Source organism: Saccopteryx bilineata, chromosome X, assembly GCF_036850765.1.
Source record: "Saccopteryx bilineata isolate mSacBil1 chromosome X, mSacBil1_pri_phased_curated, whole genome shotgun sequence".
NCBI classification, from domain to species: Eukaryota; Metazoa; Chordata; class Mammalia; order Chiroptera; family Emballonuridae; genus Saccopteryx; species Saccopteryx bilineata.
Window position 1 is genome coordinate 6,562,591 of NC_089502.1, and position 22,825 is coordinate 6,585,415.

At 36.7% G+C, this 22,825-nt stretch overlaps 1 protein-coding gene across 1 annotated transcript in view; it reads left to right on the plus strand.

Annotated features, from left to right (window-relative positions):
• The window catches only part of ARHGEF6 (Rac/Cdc42 guanine nucleotide exchange factor 6), a 237,457-nt gene extending 218,129 nt beyond the window's left edge, over window positions 1–19,328 (plus strand). Inside the window, exons 20-22 of the mRNA XM_066249475.1 lie at window positions 6,336–6,435; window positions 15,789–15,843; window positions 16,989–19,328. Coding sequence (XP_066105572.1) covers window positions 6,336–6,435; window positions 15,789–15,843; window positions 16,989–17,129 — 296 coding nt within the window. The 3' untranslated portion in view covers window positions 17,130–19,328. The remainder of the gene's footprint in view (window positions 1–6,335; window positions 6,436–15,788; window positions 15,844–16,988) is intronic.
• The last annotated feature ends 3,497 nt before the right edge of the window (window positions 19,329–22,825 follow it).

Sequence of the window (22,825 nt, forward strand, 5' to 3'; positions counted from 1 at the left end):
CTTTTCTGCATCTATTGATAAGATCATGTAGTTTTGTTCTTTGTTTTGTTGATATGGTGTATTACGTTAACCGTTTTACGTATGTTGAACCATCCTTGAGATTCTGGGATGAATCCCACTTGATTATGATGTATTATTTTTTAATATGTTGTTGTATTTGATTTGCTAGTATTTTGTTTAGTATTTTAGCATCTGTATTCATTAGAGATATTGGTCTGTAGTTTTCTTGTTTTGTGCCGTCCTTGCCAGGTTTTCAGTATGAGGGTTATGTTTGCCTCATAAAATGTGTTTGGAAGTATTGCTTCTTCTTCAATTTTTTGGAAGAGTTTCAGTAGAATAGGAACCAAGTCTTCTTTGAATGTTTGATAAAATTCGCTGGTATAGCCGTCAGGACCTGGACTTTTATTTTTGGGGAGGTTTTTAATGGTTTTTTCTATTTCTTCTCTACTAATAGATCTGTTTAGGCTTTCTGCTTCTTCTTGACTCAGTCTAGGAAGGTTGTACTGTTCTAGGAATTTATCCATTTCTTCTAGGTTGTTGAATTTAGTGGCATAAAGTTTTTCATAGTATTATACAATAATTCTTTGTATATCTACGGTGTCCGTGGTGATTTCTCCTCTTTCATTTTGGATTTTGTTTATACGAGTTCTTTCTCTTTTTTCCTCGGTAAGTCTTGCCAAGGATTTGTAAATTTTGTTGATCTTTTCAAAGAACCAGCTTCTTGTTCTATTAATTTTTTCTATAGTTTTTCTGTTCTCTAATTCATTTATTTCTGCTCTGATTTTTATTATCTCCTTTCTTCGGCTGGTTTTGGGTTTTCTTTTTTCTTCTTTTTCTAGATCCTTAAGGTGTGAAGTTAAGTGGTTCACTTGGGCTGTTTCTTGTTTGTTCATATATGCCTGAAGTGATATGAACTTCACTCTTATCACTGCTTTTGCTGCATCCCATAGATTCTGATATGTCGTATTGTCATTTTCATTAGTCTGTATATATCTTTTGATCTCTGCACTTATTTCTTCTTTGACCCATTCATTTTTTAAAAGTATGTTGTTTAGTTTCCACATTTTTGTGGGATTCTTTTCCTCCTTTTTGCAGTTGAATTCCAGTTTCAAGGGTTTAGGATCAGAAAATATGCTTGGTACAACGTCGATTTTTCTGAATTTGCTGATGTTGTTTTTGTGACCCAACATATGGTCAGTTCTTGAGAATGATCCATGTATACTGGAGAAAAATGTATACTCAGTCACTTTGGGATGAAATGTCCTGTATATCTATCATATCCAGGTGCTCTAGTGTTTTGTTTAAGGCCACTATATCTTTGTTCATTCTCTGTTTGGGTGACCGATCTAGAGCAGTCAGCGGTGTATTGAGGTTTCCAAGTATGATTGTATTTTTGTCAATTTTTGTTTTAATATCAATAAGTAGCTGTCTTATATATTTTGGTGCTCCTTGGTTTGGTGCATATATATTAAGAATTGTTATGTCTTTTTGATTCAATGTCCCCTTAGCCATTATGAAATGGCCATTTTTGTCTCTCAGTACTTTTGTTGTCCTGTAGTGAGCATTATCAGATATGAGTATTGCTATGCCTGCTTTTTTTTGAATGTTATTTGCTTGGAGTATTGTTGTCCAGCTTTTCACTTTGAATTTGTTTTTATCCTTGTTACTTAGATGAGTTTCCTGTAGGCAGCATACAGTTGGATTTTCTTTTTTAATCCATTCTGCTACTCTGTGCCTTTTTATTGGTGAGTTTAATCTGTTTACATTTAGTGTAATTATTGACGCTTGTGAGTTCCTTATTGCCATTTTATAGATTTCTTTCTGTTAGTTTTGTGTCTTGTTTGATCCTGCTCTTTCATTTTTCTATCTTTTGTTTTTATTTGGTTGTATTCCATACATCTTTCCTCTGTTGCTATCTTTTTTATCTCATGTGCTTCTGTGGTGGTTTTTTCAATGGTGGTTACCTTTAAGTAATGAAAAGGGTTCCTACCCTGTTCATTGTAGCGCACTATTTTGTGAGTACTCTTGCACTCCATCGTCCTTTGCTACTGTTAATCTCCATCTTCTCCCCCCTTTCTTTTTGTTGTTGTCACAGTTTAAATTTGGTTTTATTGTGTTCTTCTTGGAGCTTTTACTTGTGGCTTTATTTTTTGTTTGTTCTTTGTATATGATTGGAGAACCTCCTTTAGTAATTCCTGGAGTGGGGGTTTTCTGATGATAAATTCCCTCATCTTTTCTGTATCTCTGAATGTTTTTATTTCTCCTTCATATTTGAAGGGTAGCTTTGATGGATATAGTATTCATGGCTGAAAGTTCCTCTCTTTCAGTACTTTAAATATTGGGGTTCACTCTCTTCTAGCTTGTAGAGTTTCTGCTGAGAAATCTGATGATAATCTAATGGGCCTTTGTTTATATGTTGTATTCTTCTTTTCCCTGACTGCCTTGAGAATTTTTTCTTTGCGATTGGTTTGTGCCAATTTCATTATGATGTGCCTTGGAGTAGGTTTGTTGGGGTTAAGAAAACTCAGAGTTCTGTTTGCTTCATGAATTTGAGGCTTTAGTTCTTTCCACAGGCTTGGGAAGTTCTCATCTATTATTTGAGTATGTTCTCCATTCCATTTTCTCTGTCTTCTCCCTCTGATATACCTATTATTCTTATGTTATTCTTTCTGATGGAGTCAGATAATTCTTGTAGGGCTTTCTCATTTTTTTTAATTTTTGAGACTCTTTCTTCTTCTCTCTGTTGTGCCTCAAGTTGCTTGTCTTCTATTTCACTAATCCTCTCTTCTATCTGGCCTGTTCTATTAGCTAAGCTTGTTACCTCGTTTTTCAGCTCATGAATTGAGATTTTTACCTCTGTTTGATTTGTTTTTATAGTTTCAATTTCCTTGGACATATAGTCTTTGTGTTCATTGAGTTGTTTTCTGAGCTCCCTAAATTGCCTTTCTGTGTTTTCTTGTATATCTTGGAGGATTTTTAGGATTTCTATCTTGAATTCTCTGTCATTTAACTCCAAGGTTTCCAATATATTAAATTTTTTCTCCATAGATTTTTTCTCATCTATCTGTGGTACCTCTCTTTCTTTTGTATCCATGATATTCAATTTTCTCTTCCTGAATGGAATCTGAGGGTGGTTTTTTTGATAGTATTAATGAGATTTAATAAAGAATAAAAAGTTAAAAAATAAAAAATCAAAAAAAGTTGTGTTTTTTTAAATTAATAATGAAATAAAGAAAAATAAAATAAAATTAAAATTAAAAAAAGGAAATTATTCTTTCCCTCTTTTTTTCTTCTCCTCTCCTCTCTCCTTTTTCTTAAGAAAATCTTGTGGTGAACTGTAAATTATATTGTATTTAATAGAACAAACAATGCCTGTAATGGAGGGCCTGAATTGGGGAAAAGTAATAAAGGGGCAAGAAAAAAAATAATAAAAAATAAAATAAAATAAGAAATAAAAAAAGTGGTGGTATGGACCCACAATAAGCAAATAATGAAAAAATTTGGATCAAGAATAAAATGATTTGTATTTAGGTGTTGGTTGAGTAAGAGTTATGATGAGAGGAGTAAGAAGGAAACAGGAAAATGGGGGGACAAATTAAAAAATTACTATTGTATTTAGTGGAACAAGAGCTTGATAAAATGGAGAGCCAGGGATGGGAGCACTGCTAGTGAGTTAAAAAGGTGAAGTAAAACCCCCCCAAAATGCCACAAACATAAGTTTGAATCCCAGATAAAATAATTTGTTCGTTTTTGAGGTTTGAATGAGATGAGATATAAAGGAGAAAGGAAGAAACTAATATAGAGGGAGAAAAGAAAGAGAGAGAGAGAAAAAAAAGAGGGAACCACTAAAAGAAGAAAAAAGAGGAGAGAGAGAGAGAGAGAGAGAGTTAAGGGTTTTTGAGTGCAACCCTCGTAGAGAGAAAGGAAGAGGAAAGAAAAGATAATGGGAGATGTAACACTTATGGGTAGTGTAGTTAAAGGAGAGGAGAGATTAAGACTGGTAGAGAGTTAAACGGCCAAATTGGAGGAGGAAAAAAAAATCAAGGATGAAGATAAGAGAAACAAATGAACAAATATAATAAAATGGGATAGGTTATAAAGTCTGCGTATTATTCTTGATTTTGAGAGGTTATCTTCTTGCTTTTTCTTTTCTCTCCCTCTTCCTGGTTGGTGACTCTGTACCCCGGGTTCTGCCCCTTTGGCATGCTCAGGTAGAGGTTTGCAGTTGATAAGTCTCTATGGCGATGTCATGTATTGTGCTTCAGTCTCATTGGCAGTCGAGGCTCATTAGCATTTATAGGCTCCGACAGTGAAAGTGTCTGTGTTCCTGGAGCCTCTCTCCTAGTGTTTGCTTCCTCAATTAGTAGCCTGATAATCCAGCTATGGGGTTGCTGCTGCCTCTGCCTGGATAGTAAGAGGCTCAAAGAGCTGGCAACTCCCCACTCTATTCCCACTCAGCACAGGGCTCTGGGTAAGGGTCAGTCAGTCAGAGCCGCTAGCATAATCAGCCGGGGCTTCCGCCCACTCAAAGACCTCTGGCTCTGCCACTCTGTTCGGTAACGTGGGCAGGCACCCACTCCCTGGGTGCTTGGAGGAAACTCTCATTCACTATCTGCACGCGCAGACCAGGATGTTAGACCGGAAGTCTCGCCCTCTGAGTGAAACCCCCCGCCCGCACTGAAAAGTTCCAGTGTTGGAATTGGCTTTCACTCCGTCCCCATGTGCGGCTTTTTCAAGGCGCTGGGGTGGCCTGATACTCTGCCCTCAGCCCACACAAAGGCCCCTGTCTCTGCCCCTCCATGGGACAACATGGGCTCCCACTCCCGAGGTGCTAGGAGAAGTCTCCTGCCCACTCTCCGTGCACGCAGACCAGAATGTCAGGCCGGAAGTCTTGCCCTCTGAGAGAAACCTCCTGCCCGCACTGAAAAGTTCCAGCATTGAAATTAGCTCTCGCTTCCTTCCCATGCCCAGCTCCCTCAGGGCGCTGAGGCGGCCCGAGATTCCACTTTTTGGCCCACACAAAGGCCCCTGACTCTGCCCTTCTGTGGGATAACACGGGCAGGCACTGCCGAGGCACTCGGAGGAATCTCTCGCTCACTATCTGCATGTGCAGACCAGGATATCAGACCAGCGCCCTCACCCTCTGAGTGAAACCCCCACCCATACAGAAAAGTTCCAGCATTGGAATTAGTTCTCGCTCCCTCCCCGTGTGCGGCTCTCCCAGGGCGCTGGGGTGGCCTGGAGTCTTTCAGCCCACACAAAGGCCTCTGACTCTGACTCTCTGTGGGGTAACACGGGCGCACCCTCCCGGGGCTTTGGAAGGAATCTCTCGCCCACTATCTGCGCGTGCCGACCAAGAGATCGGGTAAAATGGCTGCCCCGCTTGTCTTCTTTGTCTGGGTTTGGCGCGAGTGTTAGCTGTATTGCCTGGGTTGTCACAGGAACAGTTTTTCCTCGGCTTAGATCTCCGTGCCACAGCCTGGTTCGGCCGTTTGTGCCACGGCCTGGATCTATTCACCCCCTTTGCCCGCCTTAGTTTCTATATTCTCAGTTTCCAGTGAAAGCTGCCCTGTTTAGGTTAGTGAGGAAGGCAGAGCATTTCTTAATCCCTATTTCCTTCGAGGTTTGGTTATATATTTAGCCAATTTTTCACTCGATCATACCTTTGGTTGTATTGCAAAACATCTGGAGGTTCCACGGATAGGTTTTTCTGTTTCTGGTTGAAGATCTTGTTGAGTTTTGGGGGAGATTTATCAGTATCGCTTCCTACCCTGCCATTACTCTGACATCATCTCCGGCTCTACCCTTGATCAAATGGTCTTGCTTGACTCTACCCTACACTATAGGACTGTAAAAAGAACAAATGAGAGTAAACGACACTTCTGAGGTCCTTTATGCACATTGTATCCCAGTGCATTACTATTCTAAATTTATTAAAATTATGTAACATTATAGCATAGGATGTGCTGTGTTTTTCCTGGAGATGTACAGAGACAGAATGATCCCTGGTCAGCTTTTTTGCTGTGGAAGAGATAAACCAGGAAAAGATAAGGTCTTGGTTGAGTACAGGTATCACAGTGGCTCCTTCACATTCTTTTTCTGAGTACAAAAGGCTCTCCTTCCCATAATTGAATCAATATATTTGGTCATTTGGAATTTCCTCGGGTCAGGAAGATTTAGTCATTAAATGTTGGATGACTCTTCTCTGGGTGCAAGGTTGCAACATGCTATTTACAAAGACCCTTCAATACCAAGAGAAGGAAGGAACTCAAACCTACAAATTGTCCTCACTAGTAACTCTTCCCCCTTCACCCTCTTGTGACCCTTATTTGCAGGTACTCGCAAAGACTCAGTTCCACAAGTCTTACTCCCCGAAGAAGAGAAACTCATTATTGAAGAAACCAGAAGCAATGGTCAGACCATCATTGAAGAAAAGTGAGTAGAGTAGGCTAAACTTTTTTTGATTTGTCTGAGGCTGGAAAGAAGATTCTGGCAGGGCAGTGTGGCCATTGAAAAGCCTACAATAAAGGACTATCCCTTCTTATCTGGGAATGTGACCATCTTTGTTGATCATGTAATTGAGAGCCTTGAGAGGACAACTCCCAATCCACACCCCAACCCCGCAAAGGGATTGGGGAAGGAGAGGCACAGAGGCAGAACTCTGCATAGTGGCTGCTCCTGGAGCCCACTTCCTCATACAGTAAGGTGCTTCAGGATATATGAGAATATCATACTACATGGAGGTAGAAAGCACATGGAAGGACCATGGCACCAATTTCCCATGGCCCAGAGAGATGCTTCTCACATTAATTGAGTCAAGTAGTGGACTTTTACCACCTTGACCTCATTTAAAATCCTACAGCAATCCAGTTCCATAAACATTACTTTCACCACTTTTACAGATGAGCAAAATGAGTTTCAGGAAGATTATGTCCCTGTCCTATTCTTGCACAGTAGTGAGGGTGACATAATGGGGGAATATCAGGTTAAATACCTTATGGCTCATAAAATAAACACAAAGTAGCCAAATAATTCATTTGTTTAAACATGAGTCATTTCTGAAGTTAAGCCTAAATTTGCAGTAGACAGCATATTTCAAAGTGCTTGGTATTATTAGCGTACAGTACTTTTTCATCTGGTGTATGAAGTGATATGGTCAAATGGAAAAGCACTTTGATGGCTGGTGTGGTTCAACTCCAAATTCTATTTGTTGACTCTGTGACCAGAGCAAGTTCCTTCAACTATCTATACCTCAGATTCCTCATCTTTAAAATGGGTATGATAGTTATATTTTCAGGGTTGTTGTGGGCTTAACTAGAATAATAAATAAAAGGTTGGCTCATGATAATCAGTCAATGAATGATCAGATTACATATAATTATTTATAATATAAATGATACTATTATATTATTTAAAATTTTTAAATTTTCAATTACAATTGACATTCAATGTTATATTAGTTTCAGTAGAGCATAGTTGTTAGACATTTATATAACTTATAAACTGATCCGCAGTACAGTATGCACCTGTCGCCATTCATAGTTATTACAATATTATTGACTACATTTCCTATGCCATACTTTACATCTGCAGGACTATTTTGTAACTACCAATTTGTACTTCTTAATCCCTTTTCCCTTTTCACCCAGTCCCCCAGTCTACCTCCCATTTGTCAACCATCAGTTTATTTTCTTTATCTTTGTTTGTTTTTGTTTGGTTTGTTTATTTATTTTGTGTTATGGACTCTACATCTAAATAAAATTATATGGTATTTGTCTCTCTCTATTTGACTTATTTCACTTAGCATAATATCCTCTAGGTCCATGCATGCTGTCACAAAAGGTTAGAGTCCATTCCTTTATATGGCTGAGTAATATCCCATTGTATATATGTACCACTTCTTTACCCAATCACCTATTGATGAACACTTAAGTTGCTTCCATGTCTTGGCTATGTAAACAACACTGCAGTGAACATAGGGGTGCATATATACTGCTCACAAAAATTAAGGGCTATTTCAAAAGGAATATGAGGCAATAAAAAAAGAAGCATTTGATTTTTTTATTAAACAAGAATATCAGAAAAGCAAACAACAAATCAAAGAAAGTTGATTATGCAAATGAGATACAAAAGGCTGAAAGTACTGCAGTATCTGCACATTCCCTGATCCCCTAATTTTTGTGAACAGTGTGTCCTTTTGTAATAATGTGATTTGAATTTCTCTGGATAAATGCCTAAAAATTAAATTTTTAATTTTTTGAAAAACTTTCCTACTGTTTTCCATATTGGCTGTACCAATCTTCAATCTCACAACAATTTACAAATGTTCACTTGTCTCCATATCCTCACCAATACTTGCTGTTTGTTGGTTTATTGGTGATAGCTCTTCTGACAGGTGTAAAGTGATATCTCATTTTAAAATGTTTATTTTTCAGTTATAGCTTACATTCAATATTATATTGTATTAGTTTCAGCTGTATATCATTGTGCTTTAAATTTGCATTTCTGTGACATTCGGCATCTTTTCATATATCTATTGGCCATTTCTATGTCCTCTTTGGAGAAATGTCTATTCGTGTCCTCTGCTCATTTTTAAAATGGATTGTTTTTGGGGTGCTTTTTGGTGTTAAGTTGTATGAGTTCTTTATATATTTTTAGTATGTCAACTGATGGTTATTAGCATCAATTTAACACCAACAGGAATCCTCAATTTGGGTTCAGTGAAGAAGGAAACTTTATTCAGTGCAAACAGCTCAATAAAGTTACAGCACCATTATGAAGCAGCACAGCTATGAAACATCCTGGCTGTGAAGCCCTAGGGTGAGCCAGGCTTCGTGGCTAGTCAGCCGTGGACCTTTGGTGAAAATGGAAAGTGCACTCAATGAGCCAGAGGGGAGATGACTCATATAGACAGAAGTCACTGCCCCTAGTCCCTGATTAATTTGTTCTCATTCAAATGAGAACTGCAAATCCTTCCATTTTGATTGATCCAAAAAGTACTGTTCTGGTTGGTCAGAATAGAACCTCTCTGAGTTTTTAGTGAAGATGCTGATGGGGATATAGCTGCACAGCTCTTATTGAATAGGGAAAGCCTCAGTCTGCTTGATTGAAGTAGGATTCTAGAAGCTCTTTTTATAAGGGCTGGCTCAGATGGAAGTAAACAGTGCAGAAGGTAGGCAGCTTAGTGCAGGCTTCTCCCTGAAGTACAGCTTGTGTGAGAGGTCCCTGTATAGAAATGACTGCTAGGCTCTGTTTTTTGTGTGTGTTTGTTTTTTAAATTTGAGCCCAATTAGTCACTCGGAGCCCTTCTTAGTAGATATCTTTTTTTTTCTCAGGGTCCACAAATATCATCGGTGAATATAATCTGCCATCCAGTAGTTTGTCCTTTGTTTTGTTGATGGCTTCCTTTGCTGTGCAAAATTTTTTTACTTTGATGTAGTCCCATTTGTTTTTTCTATTTGTTTCCCTTGTCCAAGGAGCCATATTCAAAAAATATATATATTGCTAAGAGCAATTTCAGTTTACTGTCTGTTTTCTTCTAGCAATTTTATGGTTTCAGGTCTTATATTTCAGTCTTTAATCCATTTTGAATGTATTCTTTTCTTTTTTGAGATGGGGTAGAGAGATGAAAAGCATCAACTCTTAGTTGCTCATTGATTGCCTCTCAGATGTGCCTTGACCAGGGGGCTTCAACTGAGCCAGTGACCCCTTGCTCAAGCCAGTGACCTTGGGCTTCAAGCCAGTGAACTTTGGCCTCAAGCCAATGACCATAGGATCATGTCAATGATTCCACACTCAAGCTTGCAACCCCACATTCAAGCTAGTGAACCTGCTTGCAAGCTGGATGAGCCCATGGTCAAGCTAGAGATGTCAGGGTTTTGAATCCGGGACCTCAGCATACCAGATTGACGCTCAATTCATTGCACCACCACTTGTTAGGCATTTCTGAATTTATCCTTATATAATGGTATAAGAAGTTCGTCTGGTTTCTTTTTTTTCCCCTTTTTCTTTTTTCACACATCTGTCCAGTTTTCTGTGTATGGACATTTTAATGATATTAATTCTTCCTATCCATGAGCATGGTATATGCTTCCATTTATTTGTATTTTCTTCCGTTTCTTTCTTCAGTGTCTTATACTTTTCTGAGTACAGATCTTTTACTTCTTTGGCTAAACTTTTCCTGTGTATTTTTTTTCAATACAATGGTAAATGGGATATTTTTCTTTTCTTTTTTTTTAGCAGAAGAGGGAGAGAGAGATAGAGGGACAGACAGAAAGAAAGAGAGATGAGAAGTATCAGCTCATAGTTGCAGCACTTTAAATGTTCATTGATTGCTTTCTCATATGGGCTGTGACCTGGGAACTCCAGCTGAGCCAGTGACCCCTTGCTCAAGCCCGTGACCTTAGCTCAAGACAGCGACTTTAGACTTCAAGCCAGCGACCGTGGAGTCATGTCTATTATCTTATGCTCAAGCCAGTGACCCCACACACAAGCTGGTGAGCCAGTGCTCAAGCTGGATGAGCCCATGCTCAAGCTGATGACCTTGGGATTTCTAACCAGGGTCCTCAGCATCCCAGTTGATGCTCTATCCACTGCGTCACTACCTGGCCAGGTGGGATTGTCTTCTTTATTTCTCTTTCAGATAGATCATTATTAGTGTATAAAATGCAGCTGATTTCTGAATATTAATTTTTTATCCTGCTACTTTGCTAAATGTATTAGTTTTAATAGCTTTTTAGTGAAATCTTTATTGTTCTCTATATATATTATCATGTCATCAGCAAATAATGACAATTTTACTTCTTCCTTTCCAATTCGGATGCCTTTTTTGTTTTCTTATCTGATTTCTGTGACTAGAACATGTTGAATAAGAGTGATGAAAGTGGTCATCACCTGTCTTCTTCCTGGTCTTATGAGAAATGCTTTTAGTTTTTCCCTATAGAGTAGGATGTTAGCTGTGGGTTTGTCATATATGACTCTTATAATTTTGAAGTATGTTCCCTCTATTTTCACTTTGCTGAAAGTTTTTATCATAAATAGGTGCAGGATTTTGTCAAAAGTTTTTCTACATCTATTTATATGATCATATAATTTTTATTTTTTATTTGTGGTGTATCACATTAATTGATTTGTGAATATTTAACCAACCTTGGATCTCAGGAATAAAACCTTCTTGATCATGGTGTATGATCTTTTTCATGTATTGCTGGATTTGGTTTGTTAATATTTTGTTGAGGATTTTAGCATCTATGTTCATGTGGGATATTGTTTTATAATTTTCTATTTTTTGTAATGTCTTTGTCTGGTTTTGGAATCAGGGTAATGCTGTCCTCATAAAATCAGTTTGATAGTCATTCCTCCTCTTATATTTTTTGGAATGCTTTGAGAAAGATAGGTGTTAATTCTTTGAATGTTTACTAAGATTCACCTGTAAAGATTTTTGTGTGATTCAGTTTTGTTAGTGATAATTGGTCTGTTCAAATTTTCTGTTTCTTCTTGATTCAGTCTTGGAAGGTTGTATGTTTCAAGGAATTTATCCATTTCTTCCAGGTTGTTGAATTTGTTGACATATAATTGTAGTATTAATACTTTGTATTTTCTTGATGTCAATTGTCACTTCTCTTTTATTTCTGATTTATTTACTTGGACCCTGTCCTTCTTTTTCTTGATGAGACTGGTTAAATGTTTGTCAATCTTGTTTATCTTTTCAAAGAACTAGCTCTTGGTTTTATTGATCTTTTGTACTGCTTTTTTTTAGACTCAATTTTATTCATTTTATCTGTGATCTTTACTATTTCAGACTTTGTACTCACTTTGCATTTTGTTTTTTCTAGTTCCTTTAGCTGTTCGGTTAGATTGTTTATTTGAGATTTTTCTTGTTTCTTGAGGTAGCCCTATATTACTATAAATTTTCCTGGTTTTCTGTGTCCCATATGTTCTTGGTTGTTTTTTCATTTTCATTTGTCTCTGAATATATTTTGACTTCTTTTTTGATTGTGTTGTTTATTTAATCACTGTTTCTTTTCAGAGTTCTTTTTTAAAATTGAATTTATTGGGGTGATATTAGTTAATAAAAGGATATGGGTTTCAAGTATGCAACTCTATAACACAACATCTATATATGGTATTGTGTGTTCACCACCTCAAGTCAAGTCAAATCTCTTTCCATCACCATTTACTTTACCCTCTTCCATTTCCCCCTATCTCCTTTTACTCTGGTAATCACCATACTGTTGTCTGTATCCATGAGTTTTATTTTCTTTGCTTAATTCCTTTATCTTTTTCACTCAGCCCATAACCACCTTCACCTTTGACAACTGTCAGTCTGATCTATGCATCTATGAGAATGTTTCTATTTTGTTTGTTAGTTTACTTAGTTCATTAGGTTCCACATATAAGTGAAATCAAATGGTACTTGTTTTTCTCTGACTGGCTTATTTCACTTAGCATAATAATCTCCAGGTTCATCCATGCTGTTGAAAAAGGTAAGATTTCTTCTTTTTTTCATAGCCAAGTAGAATTCCATTGTGTAAATGTATCACAGATTTTTTTTTATCTATTCATCTACTGATGGGAACTTGGGCTGCTTCCAAATCTTGGTTTTTGTAAATAATGTTTCAATGAATATAGAGGTGCATACATCCTTTTGCAGTAGTGTTTCAGGATTCCTCAAATTATTCCCAGAAGTGAAATTGGAATATATGGAGACTCAGTAATATGCTACTTAAATAATGACTAGGTATATATAAAAAAGAACCCAGTTATTGTTTAGTAGCATGTTATTTAACCTCCATATGTTTGTGTGTTTTTCAGGGATGTTGTTTTTTTTCCTTATAACTGATTTCTATTTTCATATAATTATGTTTGGAAAAGATGCTTGATATGATTTCAGCCTAAAACTTTTTTGAGAACTGTTTTGTGACCTAACATGGTCTATCCTGGAAAATGTTCCATGTGTGCGAAAAGAATGTATACTCTGCTGCTTTGGGGTAAAATGCTCTAAAAATATAATTAAATTCGTCTGGTCTAATGTTTCATTTAAGGCTGCTGTTTCCTTGTTAATTTTCTGTCTAAATAATCTATCCATTGATGTCAATGTGGTGTTACATTTCCCTATTATTACTGTATTACGGTTGATCTGTACCTTTATATCAATCACTATTTGCTTTATACATTGATGTGCTGTTATATATTGTGTGTAGATATTTACACAGGTTATATTTCCCTGTTGGACTGATCTTTTTATTATTATGAAATGTTCTTCTTTGTCTCTGTTATAGCCTTTGTTTTAAAGTGTATGTTGCCTGATATAAGCGTTGCTACCCTGTCTTTTTTGTTTGTTTCTATTTGCATAAGATATTTTCCCATCCTTTTACTTTTAGTCTGTGCATGTCTTTTGTTCTGAGGTGGGCCTCTTGTTGGCAGCATGTGTATGCATCTTGACTTCTTATCCATTCATCCACTGTATGTCTTTTAATTGGAGCACTTAATTTATTTACATTTAAAGTAATTATTGATTGGTTTGTAATTATTGAAATTTTAATATACATTTTTCAGCTTTTTTTCCTTTTTCTTTTTCTAGAAGTCCTTTTACATTTCTTGTAATATTGATTTGGTGGTGATGGACTCTTTTAGCTTTTTTTTTTCTTTTTAATCTGGAAAACTCTTTATCTCTCCTTTAATTCTAAATGATAGCCTTGCTGGGTAGAGTAATCTTGGTTGTATTTCCTTGCTTTTAATCAGTTCGAATATTTTGTGCTCAGCTCTTATGGCCTGAAAATTTTCTGTTGGGAAATCAGCTGACGGTCTTATCAGAACTCCCTTGTAGTTAACTAGCTGCTTTTCTCTTGCTGCTTTTAAGATTCTTTTTGTCTTTTACCTTTGCCATTTTAATTGTGATGTGTCTTAGTGTGGATCTCTTTAGGTTCATCTTATTTGGGGTTATCTGTGCTTCCTAGACTTGTATGTCTAGTTCCCTCACCAGTTAAAGGAATAATGTTTTCCATCATTATTTCTTTAAATAGGTTCTTAATCCCTTCTTCCTTCTCTTCTCCTTCTGGTACCACTACGATGCAAATGTTGACATTTGATATCCTAGAGTTCCCTTAAATGAGTCTCCTATTTTTAAATCTTTCTTTTTTTGCTATTCTAATTACATGTTTTATGCTACCTTGTCTGACAAATTGCTGATTAGGTCCTCTGCTTCTTCTAATCTGCTGTTGACTTCTTCTAGTGTATTCTTCATTTTAGTTGTTGTATTCTTTATTTCTGACTGGTTCTTTTTTATGGTTTCTGTCTCTTTCTATGAATTCTCACTGCATTCATTTATTCTTTTCCTAAATTAATTGAACATCCTTATAATAAGGTTTTTAACATTTTACCTAGTAGATTCCTTTCTCTGTTTTCTTTAGTGCTTTTTTCTGGAGTTTTATCTTGTTATTTCACTTGTGACTCGTTTCTTTGTGTCCTCTTTTTGGCTGCCTCCCTGTGTTAGTTTCCATGTATTAAAAGGTGGATCTGTTGCACCTACAAATCATTTTAGGATGACCTGTAGATTCCAGTAGTACAGCCTCTTTGATCACCTGATATGGAAGTTGGGTGTTCGAGGGGTGTTTCTTGTGTGAGTTGTATGTGGCATCTGGTTGTAGTTGAGCCTTGATTGTTGTTGGCACTTCAGTGGGTAGGACTGATCCTCAGGCTGAATGACTTTGACTATAATGAATGAGCTATTATTAAGGGGCTGATTTAATGAAGCAGGATTTGCTTTATTGAAACTCTGGTGCCTGCTGAGTTCACCCCTTGGGTGTATCATTTGTTGAGTCAATTGGGTAGCAGTCTTGTGGGTGTGAAGTTGGCCAAGTGTATTGGTCCTGGGGCCTTTGGGGAGGGTCTCCAGTGCAGACCAAGGCCAGTTGCTATCTGCCTGACACATGGTCACCTGGTAAGAGCTACAAAGTGATCTGAAGTTAGTAGCTGGCTGTATTGGATATGGAGGTGCCTGGGAGGGGCTATGCTGTGAACTGAGGCCAGTTGCCACTATTATCTTTATATAGCTATTATAATAATAACTATTATTTTTATTATAACTATATTAATCTTTACAATAACTTTGTGAGGTTTTCAGTTGAATGTGGTATTATCCCCATTTTGTGTGTGAAGAAAGTTAAGAAGGAAACTGGTTATCCAAGGTTAGAGGTCTGGTAAGTGGTAGGATTAGATTTGGAATACAGATATCTAAAGTCTTTGTCCAAGGAGAAAGCCAGAGAAGAAATGAATGATCCATAACTCAGCTAGATCACTTAATCTTTTTCTGAAATATATGGGATCTTCTAGAAATAATTCTTCTGCCTTTGTTTTATGTAGGGTCATGTAGGGTCAGATATCTGAGAAGAGCAATGCTATATATCACAGATATTGTAGGATTGGTATGTGCCTATGACACCTCTCATTATATGTTAGATGGTGTTCATTCTTGTCTCAAAGACATAATCTGATGGTAAGCTCGATGCTTTGTTTTTGTACTCACTCAAGCTAGGAAGCAAGTAGCAAAGAAGAAGAGGAATATAGAAAAGGTATGATAACATGACATTTGCATGAATATGTGTGGTGGTGATGGTTAGCCCATAACAATGAGGAACACGAAGTCCATTAATAGCAGTATCTCTTCTCATCAGCTAGACAATCCACTGCTTTTCAGGATCTGTAATTCAATAAAACTGCTTTTTTTGTTAAGTATTATTTACCAATACTTCAGTGCCAGCTATTAATCTCTAAACTTTATGTTCCAGGAGCCTTGTTGACACTGTTTATGCTTTGAAGGATGAGGTTAAAGAACTGAAACAGGTAAGGAAATATAAAAGTCTTTTTTTCAGATTATAAGAAGACCATTTCTTCTTCCTTGTCACACTAGTAAAAACTCTCAGGAAAGGTCCAGTAACAAAGTGTTGAGGTGGGGATTATTATTTTCCTTGTGTCATCGAGGTCAGTTTTGTTAATTTTACCATGTGGCCTTGGGCTGAAGCTGCTGAGAATTGTTATTTACCTATTTAGTGATTTACAATAGGGTCCCAAACTTAGATACAACCTTCATGCTCTCTGACATTTTTAAACAGAATTTAAGAAAATATATGTTATTTTTGAGCATGTGAGTATAACCAGAATCATAAGTCATAATTTGTGGGATTATGTGCAGATGCAATCCAGGGCTCCATGATATACATACTTACTTGTGTTTGAAGACAGACTGTACCTCCTCACATGGTAAAGGATGAATTACCAGATGTGGAAGATCACTTAGGAAGTTATTACAAAACTCAGAGTGAGGCATGATGAAGTCCTGCACTGAAGCAGTGCTGCTGATACTGCAGAGGAGGAAAACAAATGTAAAGAAAGGCACATTGTAGATTAGAACCTGTGCAAAATGATGGTATGATGTTGGAATTAAGAAAGATTGAAGGATTGAAGATAAAGTGTATTACCTTGTTATCTAGTTTGATATGGTGATATTCTTCATGGAAATCAGCAACTACAAGAGAAAGAGAAATTTGGGGTGACAGAGATAGAGTTCATTTTAGGACTTAATTAGTTTGAGAGGTTTGTAACACATCTAGGAGGAAATACCAAGTTGGCATTGGGGACTGTTGACCTGGTGCTAGTGAGATGAGATGAGGTAAGTACCAGAGAGATTTGGGAGGCCTCTTAATAGATACGTGAATTGGAAGATGATAGACACTAAGTGAAAAGAGTATTGAACTAGCAGAGAGCCAAGCCCAGAGCCTTAGAGAATGCTTAGATTTCAAGGAAGAAGAATGCAAAAGTTGGTCAAAGAGAGGTAAAAGAATCCAGAAGCTGCCTTGCGTTGGGAGCTTAGGTAGAGAAGTATGAAGAAGAAAAAATGAGTCAGTAATTGAAGGCCACCAAGAGGATGAGCAGAAGAACCCTTGATAAAGAGTACCTTTGTTTGGTAATCAAGTCTTTTCCTATCATAGGAGAATAAAAGAATGAAGCAATGCCTGGAAGAAGAATTGAAATCAAGAAGAGACCTAGAAAAGCTGGTCCGGAGGCTGTTGAAGCAAACTGATGAGTGTACCCGGGCTGAGTCCAGTAGCAAAACCTTGATTCTCCCATAACCATCACTGTGTACCTGGGCAATGTGTGCCTTCAGTGCATCTTGTAACATCCAGCTGAATGATTTGGCTCAGTTTGCTCACAACTACAGTTTTTATTTTATATTTGAGTCAGCCTCCTTCCCTCTGTTTACTTGAATGTTGTTGTTAGGTTTTTAGTTGGTTGGTTACATTTTTTCAGCAGGGATAAAAGCAAGAGGTGGTGGTAGAAGTCTCTTCAGTGTTGATGATGTTGTTTTTTTTTTATTCAGTAACAAAAGGAAAGCTAAAAGCTAATGTAGGCAAATGACTTAGTCTTCAAATGGCCTTCAACTCATAGTGCTTCTTTAAAAACTATTACCCTTTTTGGGCTGGCTACTATCCCAAAGTGTCTGGTCATGGCTTATTAAAAGTAAACTTGACCTTTTACCTAATGTTTTTGTGTAGAGGAAAGCCCCTTAGTGCCCACTTTACTGATGTCAAAGCTTTTTGAGCTATAACTAGAGTAGAGTGATAAGCACATTAGCTCCTGATCCAGCTGCCCTTCTCTGGACTATCATGTGCCACCCCTCAATGCACATTTTTTTTATTCCTACCAGATGTTGTCTATAAGACCAAGAAGACAGTAGTGCCCTTATTCCTTTTGCATTGGTTTACATTTTACCTCTGTGGGTCAGAAACTCTGGTCATTCATGTCAGCACCAAATCCATTAGCAAAGTGCACTGGATAATCTTCCCTTCAGCAGAAGAATTGACCACCTCTTTTCCATAACATAATAGGATTTTCCTCTAGCTTTTTGCCTCTTGTGTAAGTTTTGTATTTCCACAGTGCTTTAGCCAACCATACCAAGTGGTGTGCAAACTAGTATGTGTGTGCTTTGCTTTTTAAAAATATAGATTGTGAGCAAGTACTTTACCTACATTGCATATCCAAGTTACAAATTCTAAACTTTAAAACCATCTGCCATTGAAGAGATTTTGTGCCCTAGTAGTCTATTTTAATTCAATTTATTACTTTCCCATATATGCTATGAGAAGGTAAAATCTTAATCAGCCTCAAAGCATTATTTGTAAGAATGTGTAGGTTCAGTTTGTATATCTAGGGAAAAGGAGCCCCTGTAGTAGCTGTGTGCTGGTTACTAGTGAAGCTGATTATTTGGAACTAGTTTACCCAAGTTACTCATCAAATTAAGACATCGCCTTTGTATGTATCTCAGAAATCAGAATTGTGACAAACCAGATTTAGTGAATGTTCACAGAAGAGCAGCACACATCCAAATTCCACCCAGTTGATAATCACCCTGAGACTCTCTCTCCCAGAGGTGAAATTTGGCATGGTGAGGAAGATCATCAGAAAGAAAGGCAAAGGAAAATGGGTTGATCAAAGTTGTCTTCCATATATATTTGATGGATGCCTATAAATATGAGTTTTGCAAATATTGTTTTGAAACCAAACTTGAAGCTTGACCCTCCCCAAGTTTGGTAAACTTTTCTTTCTTTCTAGAACTGGGGATTATCAATATCCTATTGCTACATGGTACGAGGCTCTTGACTGCTTGCTGCAGAGCAGAATTTACACCATTCACATGAAATGGACTATTCCTACAGTCGAAAGTCAACCAACCGCACACAGCTGTCTTTAGAAGATAAAGACTGAAGAAAATTTGTAGGAACCTGCTATTTTTCTGTTTTTAAGCACAACAGTTTAAATATACCATCCTTCACCTAAAAATTAAAAACAGCATAGATCTTAGCATTTGCTCTGTCTGTGGTAAGTCAATGGCTTGCCATAAATGTGCAAACTATATCCATAGGAAACATTTTTTTGTGATTACAAAATATTTTAATTGATAAAATATAGCTTAAAATATTGAAAGGTCTTTATTTTAGAGTGACATGTATATATGCATGTTTTGGGGACTTCACCTTTCTGATGAGAGACCTTTGGTACTCTGGGTTATGAAGCTCATGCAGAGTGGTGTCCACACTCACATACTAAAATATAGTATAAAGGAAATGAAGCCATGTTAACCTGAGAACAGTGTCTCCATAGTTGTGTTGTTTACAATACTCTATAAATGAGTTTCTGTTACTCTGTAATTAAACTGTTGCCCTTAGAGGCCTTTTAGTTCCTCTTCTGTCATATTCCTTCTTACACAAATCAGATTTTCTAACTTGTTTTTATTTTGAAAACTTTTAAAATTGGCATTTTCAATAAATAAGAATAACAATGCTTTATAAAATAAGACCCATGTTTCTGTTTATTTTATTTATTATTTTTTTATTTATTATCTCCTTATTTTGCTAGCTGGTGTGCAGAAAGATTTTTCATGCTATGTCAACTTCCTTTCCTATTTCTCTCATCATCAAACCCCTAGCCAGATTTCACCTTTTTCACTCAGGGCACAGGACTATAAGTTGTATTTCTTCTCACCATTGTCCTTCCAATACTGAAGAGATATCCATTTTCCTGATCAAGCTTATCCCTTGATCTTTAGTCTTATGTCTCATTCCTCTTTATATTTTGCCAATCAGTGATATCCTATATTTTGACCACAGTTAGAATATTGGTGTCAAGAGTCAGAAAGAAAATATTTTCTTCATCTAAAGATAGAAGCTATGAATATTATCTGTAGCTACTCAGCATCCATTCCTATACTTTTTGTGTTTCCTTATGGAAGATTAAACACACACACACACACACACACACACACACACACACACACCAGTCTCCCTTGCAACTACAGTTCTGGATATAATGTGGGTTCTGATACATATTCAGTCTTTGATAATGAGATCATTTTGCATAATACTTGGAAAGCTTAAGTCAGACAGAGGATATGTTCCTGGGACTTGGTGGCTGGCTGGCAATTCCAAGGATATGTTTGTAGCTTCTGTACTCTGCATTCCAGTGTATGTACTCACAGAACTTTGGGTGAGAAACTGTAGTGGTAGCAGTGATGATGATAGAAGAAGCAACAACTTCCTAAAATAAATTTGGGTCACAACCACAGTGACATGACTTTGAAGCCTTTAGTCCAATGGTAGGCCCTTGAATTCTACTTCTGTAGCCAACAATTTCATAAACGCTTCATATTACTTTTCTGCTTGAAATATTTTTGGTGATTTTGTTTCTTATTGTATAGCAATAACTATAACATTGAAGCAATAAGATTAGCATTGCACTTCCTATGCGTTAGGCCCCATACTACATAGTTAAACTTGTAATGCTCACAACCCTATGAGTGCCATCTTACAAATGAACAGAGACACAAATGTTAAACAGTATTCTAGTGTGCCTGGAGCTGGATTTTGAAACCTCTGTCAGTCTGGCTATTGTATCCATGCCTTTTTTGTGTGTGTGTCTAAAAAAGTCTTTATTTCTCCTTCATTATTTCCTTTTAGAAATTAAATTCAATAGGAAAACATTGATCAATAAGAGTAAATAGATTTTGGGTAAATATTTACATAGTATTTGAACTGTTGATTGTGTTGTGTGCCCATCACCCAAAGCCAAACTATTTTCAATCACTGTATATTTGTCCCTTTTTACCCTCCTCCCTCAAACCCTCTTCTCCCTAGTCACTACTTCACTTTAATCTGTCCATGAGTCTCATTTTTATATCCCAAATATGTGTGAAATTATATTGTTTCTAATGAGTTCTAATTTACTTATTTCACTCATTATAAGGTTCTCAAGGTCCATCCAGGTGTTATAAATGGCAATATGTCATCATTTCTTATGACTAAATAGTATTCCATTGTGTGTGTGTGTGTGTGTGTGTGTGTGTGTGTATCACATCTTCTTTATCTAATCCTCTAGCAAGGGACACTTTAGTTATTTCCATGTCTTAGTCACTGTGAACAATGCTGCGATGAACAATGGTGTGCATGTGTTTTGCATACTAATGCTTTTTACTGTTTTGGGTTGATACCTAGTAGAAAGACTGCTGGATCATACGGTAGTTCTATTCTTAAATTTTGAGGAAACACCGTACTGTCTTTCATTATGCCTCTTCCAGCTTACATTCCCACAAGCAGTGAATGAGGGTTCCTTTTTCTCCACAGCCTCCCCAACTCTTGTTATTACCTGTCTTGTTGATAACAGCCAATGTGTTAGGTATGAGGTAGAATTTCATTGCAGTTCAATTTGTGTTTCTCCAATAGCTAGCAAAGATGAGCATATTTTCATATCTTTTATAGCCATTTGTATGTGTTCTTGAGAGAAGTGTCTGTTCAGGTTCTCTCCCCATTTTTTAATTGGATTGTTTGCTCATTTGTTGCTGAGCTATATAAGTTCTTTTTATTTTTTGGATATTAACCCCTCATCAGAGCTGTTGTTTGTGAATATTGTCTCCCATTTGGTTGGTTGCATTTTTATATTATTGTTGGTTTCTGTTGATGTGTAGGAGCTCTTTAGTCTGATGTAGTCTCATTCATTTACTTTTGCCTTTACTTCTCTTGCCTTTGGGGTCAAATTCATATAATGTTCTCTATGGCTAAGGTCCATGAGTTTAGTGCCTATGTTTTCTTCTGTGTAATTTATTGTTTCAGGTCTTATATTTAGGTCTTTGATCCATTTTGAATTAATTTTTGTGCAGGGGAACAAACTGTAGTGAAGTGTCATTCTTTTCATTGTGGCTTTCTAATTTTCCCAGCACCATTTATTGAAGACGCTTTCTGTGCTCCTTTGTGTGGTTTTGGCTTCTTTGTAATATGTGTGTGTGTGTGTGTGTGTGTGTGTGTGTGTGTGTGTGTGTGTGTGTGTGTGGCTTTATACCTGGGTTCTTGGTGTGTTCCATTGGTCTGTCTTTCTGATAATATGATACTGATTTGATTATTATGACTCTATAGTATAATTTGAAATTAGGTAGTATGATACCTCCAGCTGCACTCTTTTTTTCTCAGAATTGCTTTGGGTATTTGGGGTCTTTAATGGTTCAATACAAATCTGGTGATTTTATTGTTCTATTTCTTTTAAAAATGACATTTGGATTTTAATGGGGATTGCATTGAATTTGTGTATTGCTTTGGGTAATATGGCCATTTTAACTATATTGATTCTTCCAGTCCACGAAAATGGAATATTTTTCCATTTCATTGTTTCTTTTTCAATTTATTTTAATAATATTTTGTAGTTTTCAGTATATAGGTCCTTCACATCCTCTGTTAAGTTTATTCCTAGGTTTTATTGTTGTTGCAATTGTAAAAGGATTTTTTTTCAATTCATTTTCTGAAGTTTTATTATTGGTATATAGAAAAGCAGTAGACTTTGGTATATTGATTTTATATACAGTGAATTTACTGTATTTGTTTATTGTTTCTGTTAGTTTTTTGGTGGAGTCTTTGGTATTTTTTATATACAGGATCATGTTATCTGCAAAATGTGATACCTTCACTTCGTCTTTCCCAACATAGATACCTTTTATTTTTTTTTCTCCAGCTTGATTGCTCTGGTTAAGACTTCCAGAACTATGTTGAATAAGAGTGGATAGAGTGGGCATCCCTCTCTTGTTTCTGATTTTTGGTGTATTGCTTTGATCAATTTACATATGTTGAAGCATTTTTGTGCTCCTAGAATGAATGCCACTTGATCATAATTTTTTTTTAGATTTTATTTATTCATTTTTAGAAAGAGAGAGAAAAAGAGAGAGAGAGTTTATGAAGGGTGAGGAGAAAGAAGCATCAATTCTCATATATGCCTTGACCAGGGAAGCTAA